Here is a 13513-nt window from a genome sequence, read left to right on the forward strand (position 1 = left end):
CCAACATCTATTTTTTATCCCGATATTCCTACGGGATACGGATTTACGCGGGTGAAACCGCGGGGCGCAGCTAGTATATATATATATATATATATATATTAGCCCAAAGGTTGTTGTAATTAAAATCTTAATTGTATTATATTGTAATACTATTGTATGTGATTTTTAACATAAAAAATATTTATGTGACATTGTAACAATAGTTGGTAGTTGTTATCGTGGAATATAAAAACAAAGTGAAATTATACATTTATGTTTAACAAAAATATTAATTATTGCCTTTAAAATCTTACATAAAATATCAAACAATAAATACATGTTACACTTTTGATATCAATTTAAACAAACACTTGTTTTTTTTTTATTTACCACCAGCCGTTCGCCATGTTCGCTTCTTCAAATAAAACGTAGGAACACGAATTCAACCTGTATGCTGTTCAAGTAATATCGGAGACGACGTCGTTCGCTCTTATTTATGTATGGCCTTAAAGATACAAAGAACACCTGGCCACATCGGGAAAGCGATTTCATAAGATGCAAACACACACAGGCATTTCTTTCTTCCTAGCTGTTCCCGCGACTTCGTATGCTTGGAATTATAAAAGCCCAAGTTACCCCTTATTATATTATGTGCCAGAGAAAATCTTATTCGGTCCCAATAACGATTAACCGGCGCAAAGAGGCAGACAGACACAAAACAACAAAAACCTATATTTTAGTGAAAAGCGTTTGTTTCATTATTAAAAACTTACTCTACAAATTGATTAATTTTTACAGATTTCAAAATAAAGCTTTTCTAAATGTACATAGTGTGGGAAAACACGCGTGTACACATCTATATTATCTTATTCCCGCTTATCTGACAGCTTTATTTGGTAATTAGTATAATTAATAAAAACTGTGTACTAGTAATGTAGTAGATCCGCAAATATTTGATTGTTTGTATCTGTATCCGAGACGCTTATTTGTTAAGTGTTTATGTTATTTTATATATCCTGAATTCAAACAGTGCAATAAGAACATGATATTTCACTTTTTTAACGTAATGTTATTAGCCTTGTGTTTGAACCCAGATCATTAGCGAGTTTAACAAAAGTTATTATAAAAGCGAGAGAATACAACAATCAAGTATTCAAACGTACAAAACTCGTTACGATTACATTTAAAAGAAAACAAGTTAATAAAATGTTTGTATAGTTGTATTACTTTACCACAGATTATGTAAATATCTGAACATAAACCAGCCGTTTTATGTCGCAGTTTAGCCGCCCCATACCATTATCATAGTTACTTATTATTATTACTATTGGGTACTATCACTGTTTATCTATCAAATAACTTGGCTACATTTTAAATAGGGTTGCCACCCGCACTATGATTAAAAATATAGTGTTATATTTCATTTAATTGTACTGTCTTCGGTCTATAATTACGGCAATGCGTATAATTATTATAAAAATAACAAGATTCTTATTCATTAAAGCTAAGTTGTTGCAAATAAATATAATTTGAATTTGAATTTTAAGACCTCATAACGATAACCGAAAACAAATGTACACTATTTTTTGCTTGAATTTTCCAAAAGTAAAGTTTACTAGTATACCTTAAAAAAACCTCATTAATTCAAAATACCAATTTTTCGGCCACCTGGCAACCCTAGCTTATCCACTGTAAGTGTATTTTAGGAATAAAGATTTACTCTATATTGAATTGTCCTTTGTGCGAGTATAACATATAAATAACGCTAGGAACAATCCCTATACACTACATGGACGCAACTGAATTTTTTCCGGGCGGGAGAGAACTCGGACTGAGTTACCTCCCCAGCTAAAATGCTTCAATACTCAAAATGGTGATATCTTCACTATACCCATCACCAATGCTCGAAACTGTGAAGAAAACATCGTGAGAAAACCGGCATGTCCAAGAATCAAAAGTTCGACGACATGTGACATCTGTCAAACCGCGCCTGACCCGCGACGAGGTTGCCTGAACCTCATAGGACTGTGTCCCAACAGTGGAAACATCTATGGGCTGATATTGATAACGAGGAACAAACATACGTCTCAGGAATATGCGACGCAAATATGAAATTCAATTAAAAGTACATCTAAGGAATATATTTCATTTATATAGATCAAATTACTCGTATCGCAAATTTGCGGTTTTATATAACTATTGAAATTGAAATACACATGACGGGTCTGTGTTAAACCACAAACCGTAAAATTCAAAATTGGATAACTGTTTATTTTAACTCTTTTTATGTTTGATTAGTTTATAGGTTTATTATTGATATATTATAGTGTGAGTTTGTTACATTAGTGTGTCTTTGGCACTGTTTACCTGATAATATAAAGCGCGAAGGGTTTTCTTTTCTATGTACCTGAAATGCAACCTTTACAACCTTTTAACTTTAGAAAAAGGTTGCCTGGAAGAAATTGCTTTTGAGCAAAAAGGCCGCCTTTTATTAAATACTTGCCGGAAAGGTCTTTTTTATACTATTAATTTATTGTTACTTTTTAATGGTAATATGTAGTAATAAAAAGAATAAAAAAATAGATAACAATAACATTTGGCAAGCAGGTAGCCACTATATTATGATGTAGGCATCCGCTAAGAAAGGATTTTGATAAATTCTACTCTCAAGGGCATAAAATACGCGAGTGAAGCTGCCAGCAACAACTACTTCGCTCGTACAGCGTGTTGTAAAAATAATTCCATGGAATATTCAAGATTTATTTTCATTATGGTACTTGCGTTCTTGAACTTGCTGAATTCAAAGAACGATGCCAAGTGTGTCTTGAACTGCGTGACATGTTTCAAATGACGTCATTACACCCCTCTTTGATGTGGAAAGGGGTCATTTAGAAATCGGTCAAGTTTAATTTTTCTGTTGTATAAATGTGTTAGTTGTTAAAAGAATCGAGTTTTTCATTGGCATATACTATGTTTGTAATATATAATATTATATTTATGTCAATATATAAATTTCCTTTCGGCTAAACTTTTTTATAATCTTCATATCTATATATATAAAATTCTCGTTTCACAATGCTATTTACCTTACTCCTCTGAAATGAGTGGACCGATTCAATGAAATTTTGTGTGCATATCGTGTAGGTCTGATAATGAGCCAACGTCTATTTTTTATAACCCTAAATGATAAGAATAAGTCAGAACAGCGTTTGCCGGGTCAGCTAATGATCTAGTCAACAACGCACCGCCCAAACTACTAAGCCCGATCGGCTTAGCAGCCTGAAATTTGTATGCAAATAGTATGATGCATAGGCATATAGGCATTAGCTAAGAAAGAATTTTGATATGTTTTCCCCCGAAGGAGTTAAAATAGGGGACGAAATTTTGTAGCATTAAATTTATTTTGATAATCTACGGGCGACAGCTAGGTATAATATGGTAGTATACTGATACAACTTAAAAAAAGATATTTGAAAAATAGTATGTAGATATTGTTTCAACTGCAGCTAAATTGCGTATAATAACAATATTTGTATGACAATTGCAATTGATTAATCCAATTGTGCGGACAGGAAAAATATCATGAAATTTTTACAACCGTAATTCTGATAAATTCCATTTCATTTCATAATATCTCTTATTGTTAATATTTTAATCATATTAAAAAGACGAGAAAAGAGATAATTTGAAAAATAATGTGAAAAAATATTACAGAGAATAAATGCTGAATAAATAAAATATCTATATCTTCAAAGATTATAAAATAAATATAACACTAAAGATCTGTCTGTAAAACAACAATTAATGTCAATCTTGAAACAAATTATGTTTAAAATCGAAGTTTATTCCAAAATGCAATAAGTATCTAGTGCTGTTAAAACCCCTTTAAAATTCACAAATCAAATCTGCTACTCTCTAACTAGCTTTCTCGCTAGCATAATATATTGTAACATGAACATGGCGACATGACTATTATGGGAGTGACGGTGGTGCAGATTGACGTGAAACCCACAATGTCACTGAAAAGTATCGTGACGTCATCATGGCATTATACTCGTATTACGGCGGAATTATATAGAGCTGTTATTACCTTATAAACATCCAGCTCTTCACAGAAAATATCGAAGACACTGTACAAGTCTTCTAGCATGGCGATGACCATCATGGGAGTGGCGGTTGCGCAGATTGATGTGAAACCCACTATGTCACTGAACAGCATCGTAACGTCATCATGGCTTTTTGCTTCTATCTCTTCACCTATAAAAATATGTTATTTGAAAAAGACTTCTTACTGACTTTATGAAAAGGAGAAGTTTTGTTCAAACCTTATTTTTCGCGTTGAATTCGGAGTGTTTTAATAGATATTATGATACATATTAACATTCCTCTTAAAGCACTCTATCATAAAAAAAACATCAATATCTGTAGCGAAGTTTTAAAGACGTAAATGGGGACAATAGGGACAAACTGAGAAACCGATTTGGTTTTATAAAGATATAATAGGTATAAGATATAAGAAATAACCTATATCAATGTTCTATCTAGTTATAGCTATAAAAAGTCCTATCAATGATAATAATTACACTGCTATATATAAATGTAATTACATCGGAAAATTTACTGAGAAAAGTAATAATGGAAAACAATGTGCGATAACACAATACTCACACGATAATGTTTATTATATAATATACAAGTCTTATAAGAGAGCCGAGCGCGCTTCGGTACGAATTGGGCCCGCACCGGGGAAAAACTACACCCCCACAGAAGAACGACGTGAAATATTAGCATGCTACTGTGTACCGTATGGGAGCCAGATGCCCGATTACTATTCCTCGCCCTACCCAGTCCATGTTTTCTTCCCCATTGTCAATCCTTTCCTTATTCCTTACAAGTTTTTTTTTTTTTTTTTTTATGTAATAGCGGGCAACTGAGTTAGTGGTCCGCCAGATGGTAAGCGATCACCACCGCCCATGAACATTCGCAAAGGTTGGGCCTCTGCGAATGCGCTGCCCGCTTTTTTGGGATAAGGGAAAAGGATTAACGACTGGAAAGAAGGAATGGACTGGGACGGGTGAGGAAAAGGAAACGGAAAAGTACCCCTATTAATGATCATGGGCGGGTGTTTTCGCTTACCATCAGGCGAACCATCAGCTCAGTTGCCCAGTTATGGTATAAACGGCTTCTCTATTTATCATTGAATAAAATGTTTTCTACTGATTTAAGATATACAGAGAAAACACAGACACAACTACAAGGTAGTATAATTAAAATTTGTCACACGGCACGTTTTTCTGGCAGGTAAATAACTCCCAGGAGCACCACTAGAATTGTCAATATCTGTTACTAAAATACACTCAAATAATATTTGTGTAATATCGCAGAATCGTGTTAAATAACTCGATCATTTTAATATCTCCCCGAGTGATGAAATACAAATAAAAGTTTTATGAAGTACTATCGCTTTTATTAAAGTCGAACACATTTCGAATTTTTAATACTTATCTACAAATTGTATTATAGCAGAACAGATTACTCTTTTTTTATTTAGCAAAGATACATAAATATCAAAGATACTTATATTACGTGATGTGTATAAATGTTTATTAGAACTTCACTAATACACTAGTAAAAATAACAATCAGAAGATTTTGCGCGATGCGCCTTCAAAACATGCTTGGTATATTCTTGGAGAAAAATAGGTTAGTGCCCAGACTAGTAAGAAGTAAAAAAAAGTACTAAACAATACTTTTTAGTTAAAGATAGAAAATCAGTTTATTTTACTACAATTAAGCATATTGTATGTGCATGGATAGTATGGAAAATATGTTCAGAATAATTTAACTTCTGTTTGATGTAATAAAACCCAATGAAAACACGACTAAAGTAATAATTCCATTGATACCTTAATGGCCGTATACAATAGCTAACCGCCTGGTATGACAATAAATTTTGACACAGGTGTTAACTTACCAATTAATTATAGACCTACGGACACATTTAATATGAGTTATATTCCAATGGTGTATACTTTTGTGTGTTGATTTGGGAATATTTGTGCAATTTTTATATAAATATAATAAAATGTTCGGTTTTGTTTCAGTATAAGAGAAATTAGCTGTTTATTCATTAATTTATTTTTGATAAAATATGTTTACAATCATACGACTATTAATATAATTATAAGTTTTTCAATTGTGAACATATTTTACAATTGCTTATTAAATATTGATGTGTTGTGTGCGTGTGTGTGTGTGTGTATGTGTGTGTGTTTGTGTGTGTGTGTCTGTATGTGTAACGTTTTATTTACATTATTTAAAAGAGTTGTGTAGACTATTATTATATGTCAAGCAAGGGAAATTTTCCATTATTGATTATGTACGTAGTTATTAAATTAAAAAGGTATTAAATATCGAAAAAGGTTGAAACGCATCTACCTGTATCACAGTGATCATCTACTATATGAGTATATCCTATAATTCTTCTAATAATATTGCAAATGTTGAAAGATATTTATTACTGAATCCTGTCAGAACGTATATCTCAAGTTTTAATGCAAAAACTACAGTTGTTACTTGTTTTACATAAAATTTCCCTGACCGATAAGATGCAGTTATTGTGTACATCAGTTTATGTATATTTTGCGTTATACAGATGAGTTATAAGTCACACCGTGGACAGATGTTAGTATATTTAACGTTAGAAAACGAAGGAGGTTCTAATTCGATTGTACTTTTTTTTTGATACTCGTGTTTTTTCTTCCAATTGATGTGATTTTTTTATATCCTAGTCGGCAATGGAGCTGGTGGGTCGCCTGATATTAAGCGCTACCACCGCCCATGAACATTTGCAGAAGCGTAGGTCAATTGCAAACCTTTCACCTCTACAAATGGATTGCCGACTTTAATTGGGAAGGGATTATGAAAGAATTGATGAGAGGAATAAAGGAAAGGTCTGGAGGGATAAGGAAAAGGATGTGGACCACCGGCTCTTCCACACACACCACAATAGCATGCTATTATTTCACGCCAGTTTTCTGTGAGGGTGTGGTACCCTGTGCGAGCTGGCCCAATTCGTGCCGAAGCGTTCTCAACTCCCACAGTAATTAGTAGTAGATTCTTTTTGTAGGACATTGTGGTCATTAGGTCCCACTATAGAATCTGACACCTTCCGCCCCAGGAACGTCAATGACCTTTTTTGAAGAAAATATTTATTAAGTAAACTATACTTACCCAGCCATAGTCGCTTAGCAATATGTGGTGGAAATATCAAATGCAGAAGACTGACGTTTTTCTCTCTCTCTTTAGCTACGGATTTGCTGAGCTCCACTATCGAATTCTTCAGTTTGTCCATTCGTTTCCGGAGACCATCCTATTGGAAAATTAAAAATGTGATCAGCAATCAATAATTATGATGAAAATGTTTTCAGTGTTTCAAGTCTGGAGAAATAAAATTCAAAGTAGACTTTAAGAGGAGGTGAAATGTTATTGTACTGATGTCATTCATGCGAAAGTAGAAAACCGAATTAATGAAATTTAGCTTTAAAATGAATAACCCGAGAAATTAAAAAGGATAAATAAAAGTAAATCCCAGGGGAAAGGAACTATGCGGGAAATCACTTGGACCTTCTTTTTATCTGTGTAGTCAGATAAAAAGTCTGTCTGTCAAGTCTGTGGGTGGCGCCGCGGCCGGAAAGCTAGTTTAGTATAAAGGCGCGATAAATTATCTATTCCTTTCATATTCCCTCGATTTCAAACGTACACACCTATATACATAATGGGGTGGAGAAAATGAATAGACCACACACAAATGAAATGTTACTAATATTTTTAATCATATTAATAAAACAAATTTTAAATTTGGAATATAAATACGCTTTAATGTTCTATTAATACAACATTTTAAAGATTCTATTATATTTTATACATAACTAGCGATCTGCCCCGGCTTCATTTGTTGTACATTCCATAAGAACCTTCCCTGTGCCTTACGAAAAATTTGCTGAATTGGTCGACCCATTTGCGAGTTGTACAATTATTAACTCATTTGGCGATATTTTTTTTTACATATACATTAATGAAAATGAGCTACGTTATCTTAATCATTAAAATAGGACGAAATAATTAAAGCGATTGGATAATGAAGGACAATTATTCATTAAAAAAGTACCGCTTAAAACATTACGTAGTAATTTTTTACAGTTTCCTTAATAATCTCCCTAAAAAGTAATTAATTTCATTACTTTGATGAGCGTCTGTCTTGAATTTACTAAATCCATATTGATTATCTTTTAATATAAAAATTGGTATTTTTGTATATTTTATAAGTAATAATGATGGAAATATTTTATTATTAAGATAAAGAAGATTAATAGATATCATAGAATTAACTTCTCAAGTAATATGAGAATAAGGGAAAGAGAGAGAGACCTCTTCAACCGAAATATATATGCCAGAGAGAAGGTCATATTTTTCAAGTGCATGCACCCTTGTGGCTCGCTTTTTAGGGTCGAAGCTTGGTGGATTTTAGATTTTCCTTTATGAGACTTAGCACTGAGTATACGGTAAATCATAAAAGTTAATTACAACGCTGCATCAGTTAGTAATACTCATTATATATAGTGCAATTTATTAATTGCGTGCCGTAAATTGTTTTTACTCCCAAAAATAAAGTGAGTTATCTAATAATGAGTAAAGAGTTAGGGAGATACTATAATTTATTTATGTATTTTATGATATCTTGGTTCATATAGGAAATTATATGTTTGATCCCTGTTATGAACAATTTAATTTATTGACGATGAGTCATATATCTATATTACATTACCAATAAAATGGATCTATGACTCAAGAGAAACGATGGTGTAATATCCCCCTTAAGAAATGATTAGGTACAGTGAAAATTTGTAGTTTTTTTACGTATTCACGTTTTGTTTTTGTTTTTTACCTTGCCGAATTAATTAGTATACCAACCTGCGCCCTGGTCTGTTCGCTGACTAAAATCACGTCCCTGGTTGCATCGTGCAGTGGAATATCGGAGATGAAAAGACCTCGCCCGGTGAGCCCCTCCAGTCCATCCAAGAAAGGGGACCCCACGAACAGCAGGGAATCCGACTCCGGACAGAACACCATCTGACCCTTTATCTCGAGACCCTGCGAGGGAAAAGAAAATACATTCTTGTGTTAAAATGGCTATTTGTATGAAATTTTCCTTAGTGCAAATGTGATTTATTTACGAGAACGACATGAAAATGTAGATACATACAATCATGTATACATAATAGAAGTTAATTTATATAATGCATATTAAAATTGATCAGTTATTATTATACGCTACACACAACCGCTAACGAACCACGAACAGAACAAACTAAAACGTATAAACGGATTAATCCCCAAAAACCGGTGGCCATCCGAGCGAACCGCAAAGTGCCATGAAATCACCGAAATTCTGCGAATGACAGTAATCGTAGCATACGTCAGATGCACACCGTGTCCACTCTGCTGAATTCCGTTGTATTGGCCCACACGTATGTCCCTGAGGACTGAGGGAATACAGACTTAATGATGTGGACAGTCGTACAAATTCCCTGTCGCTTCAAGCACTTTACATGCGATATGCACGTGCATATTATATCTGGGAACACGTGCTAATAACTATTTATGTTGTTGGTGATATATGTATTTTGTGTGGTTGTATCTATATGAATAAATGTTTGTCTATATCCTTCAAATACACATCAATGCTCTTATGCCTATCATGGGTGTATATTGCTGTTAATCACGAAATAATAAATGTTAATATTTATAAATTCTCATTTATTGTTAGTCATGTATAGATATCGCCTAAGTTATACTTGTTTTTTATTCTAAATGTTGTGTTTATCTTTAATTGTTGTGCAAATAAAAGACTAAACGTTTTCTTATAAAGAGATTTTGTTTATGCAACAACTGCTGGTGAACCTAAAAAATAAATAAATAAAAATATTTTATAGGTTAACTGTATCATGGGAGAGGCTCAACCATTCACTACTAAGAAAAACATTATTTTATTACTCTACACTATTTCTTCAAATTTAGACTTGTTTCTCTCTTTTCACCCATTCATTATTGTATACAAAAAGAAAAGTATATTTTAGCAAAAGAAATCGATCCTAGATTAAAGAACTTATTGAAACATTATCGAAAACTTTTTTACATAAATTTTCTCCATACCGTCAAATTTTCTATTAGAACTGTGACTGGAGATCCAAATATGGAACAATATGTATTTTATTAGCATCCCTTTGAATCCTGAAGACCCTTATTCATGCATATGTTACAAAAAGTAACAAAATCCATCCCTATTCACATGTTATGACATCTTGATCCCTTATATGAGTGTCATTTTAGTTTAATTTAAAAGTGAATCGAATTTATTTTGTTTAGATGTTTGAATTTTAAGTATAAATCTTGTCCAAGAGATTATTTTCAACCGACTCCGTAAAAGAAAGAGGTTATCGTTTCGGCTGTATTTTTTTATTGTTTGTTAATAAATTTAATCTGCTGGTAGAGCAGAGCTTTAATTAAATAATAAGCAATCCATTATTTAAAAATAATTATAAAAACTCATATCAACAGAATGTTCAGTTAGTTCAAAGGACTAAACATACCCCCATATTTTATCAGTTATTATGATTACAAGAAACACGTACCCAAATAAAAAGTATTCATATCTCTTAAAGCGAATAAAAATAGATGATTGACAAATAGATATGTACCTACTTATGAAAGTTATCAAGCGTGATAAAGTTGGGACTGAGAGACCCTTGTTACGATGTGTTGGGCAAACAACAGTAATCCTCATCCAAACTACGAGTGTCATAATCTGTGAGAGTTTTTGTTCCACTTCTGACAATCATTACTGAGATTTAGTATTGCTTCGAATTGATTTTTTTACGTACAGAATAGGGTTTGGCGATTTCGCGCGGCTTGTGCCGTGTTCGGGTACAGGTGACGATGGTTTAAATGAAACGTCTTTAAAACGTACTCTGTGTACCATGTTAGAAAACCATGATGATAATATTCATCATCATCAGCCCATATTTTTTCCCACTGTCGAAATACGGGCCTCCTAGGAAGGATCAGGATCAGATCAGGATCAGATCATAATCTACGACGCTGGCTAAGTGCGGGTGTAGATGTCACATGTCGTCGAACAACTGATTCTTGAACAGTTCAGTTTAGTGACAATGTTTTTCTTTTGTTGCCACAGTCATTAATAGTTAAAAAACTGTTCATATTAGAAACTTAAATTGTCATTATTTACCGTATGAGCTCGCTGCTACATTGGCATCTTAGTATTAAAGTATCAGCACCAAGTCAATCTGATTTTCTTTCTATATTCAACACTGAAAGCCGCCCGCTGATAAAAAAGGTTTCACGTTAAGACGTTGGTCTTAAACCTTAAGCACATTAAGTACCACAGCTGTTTAGCTGTGTACCGTAATAGCTCCCGACTTTTTAGCATGACTCGAACATCCATTGAACATCAATATAAAAGCTATTTTAATAAGAGTATTTTATACAAGTTATACAAAAGGTCACTCTATAATCACGCTAATCACAATATCACAGTAATATTATAAATGTGAAAGTTTGTTTGTCTGGATGTTTGTCCGTCAATCACGCTGAAACTGCTGAGCGGATTTTGATGAAATTTGGTATACAGACAGGATATGAGCTGAATTGGGTGATAGGATACTTTCATCCCGACTAAATGCTCCCTTAGCAAAAAACAGTAATCTCGATAAACCGGGCTTCTAGTTTTCAAGTATATAAAACACTCATAAATTTCATGTTAATGTTATAACTGCATTAAAATAATTATTTTCCACACCCTATCTTCATTAAAAAGCTAACATTGACCACAAATAAACACACAAAAAATATACTTTCAAGCTTTACACAGCTAAACAAACTCGAGGTGCAAACGGCCATTAGGTCACCACGTACACTTAACAATGTAAACAAACTAATTGCCTTAAATCCGCTAATTGCTCGGAACAATCCAGAAGAAACTTACAAAAAATGAGTTCCGAATGACCAAACATTGAATAAATGATTTAAAATATGAACATTCTTTTGAAGTGAACGTTCGTTGGATAATGTGAAATCTTCTGTCGATTAACAGACAAGCGTACAAAACATATCTTTAACATTGAATTCATTACGTTTTAAACCCGTTAACATTTTATTTATAAATGTACCAGTAAAATCTGCTTCGTGAGCGATAGACTTATTTCTACAAGATGTAATATAAATACTGTTAATTTATGTAAAATATTTCCACACACAATATTTCCAAATATACAAAAAAATGAAGATTTAATCAAGCGAATGAAGCGCTTCCTTATCCTTAACAAAACCCACGTTCATGAAATAATTAGCCTTGTAAATAGCATTGTCATTTAAATATTTTAGTGAAGTATATTTCGTACTTTTCTTTGTAGTCGAGGACATGTCTTCCCGCAAGCGTTTGACCTAAATCCTTTTCAGCAGCTTTGTACGAAAACTTTGAAATATTAAATCGCTGCAAAAGGACTGACAAACAGACTAGCTTCGGCTATGGTTACTTGGGATGTTCTTAGAATGTTCGAGAATTTCGACTTTTTTCAATTCATTCATAATTAATAAGTGCTTAATGTAAATTGTCAGTTTGAATACATGATATCACGAGTTTAAACATTTTTCTTTGTTACAACGACAAAACATATTAAAACGTTTGAATGTACTGTAAACAAAAAACGTGATATGAAAGGTACAGTATTCTTGCACAGGGATTTTTAGCTACGAAAATTTATTTGCCTTTGTTCGTGCATTCTTAAAAACTTTGCAACGAAGTCTAATAACTACAAGTTAAACAATGACTTTCGCTTTATATTTCTGTTATTATTGATATGTATTTATTAATTATTACTGAAGTAACAATAAAATGTGAATTAATAAAACAAACATAACAATTTATCACGACGTCACTCGCAAATTCCTTCCGCATACGACATAGATATTGAGAAACCTGCAGTGTTACCAAACGATAACGGCATTGGGCTCTTCAAGAAGAGAGCGTATTTGCCATAAAGCTGGTAGATCACATGTAACACCAGCAGTGATACTACGTAATGTTTACGGGCCGTGGTGACCACTTAACATAATGTGGTCCCTTTGTTTTCTGATCACATTACAACCCTGTCACATACGCTTCCAAAGAAGTTTTTTTTTTTTTTTTTTTTTTTTAATGTTACAGTCGGCAATGGAGCTGGTGAGACGCCTGATGGTAAGCGCTACCACCGCCCATGGACATTTGTAGAGGCATAAGGTCCTTTGCAGACCTTACGGCTCTACAAATGGATTGCCGACTTTTTGGGAAGGGATTAAGAAAGGATTGGCGATAGGAATAAAGGAAAGGACTGGGAAGGGTAAGGAAAAGGATATGGGCCTCCGGCTCCCCCACTCACCGAACGAAACACAGCAAAATGCTATTTCACGCCAGTCTT

At 33.3% G+C, this 13513-nt stretch overlaps 1 protein-coding gene across 1 annotated transcript in view; it reads right to left on the reverse strand.

The window, feature by feature from the left end:
* Positions 1-13513, reverse strand: part of LOC119837489 (head-specific guanylate cyclase) — a 93022-nt gene that overhangs the window by 10856 nt on the left and 68653 nt on the right. The window contains exons 9-11 of the mRNA XM_038363081.1: positions 8952-9131; positions 7212-7350; positions 4070-4236 (exon numbers count right to left, since the gene is read on the reverse strand). Coding sequence (XP_038219009.1) covers positions 4070-4236; positions 7212-7350; positions 8952-9131 — 486 coding nt within the window. The remainder of the gene's footprint in view (positions 1-4069; positions 4237-7211; positions 7351-8951; positions 9132-13513) is intronic.

The sequence above is a fragment of the Zerene cesonia genome, chromosome 27 (assembly GCF_012273895.1).
Source record: "Zerene cesonia ecotype Mississippi chromosome 27, Zerene_cesonia_1.1, whole genome shotgun sequence".
Lineage (NCBI taxonomy): Eukaryota > Metazoa > Arthropoda > Insecta > Lepidoptera > Pieridae > Zerene > Zerene cesonia.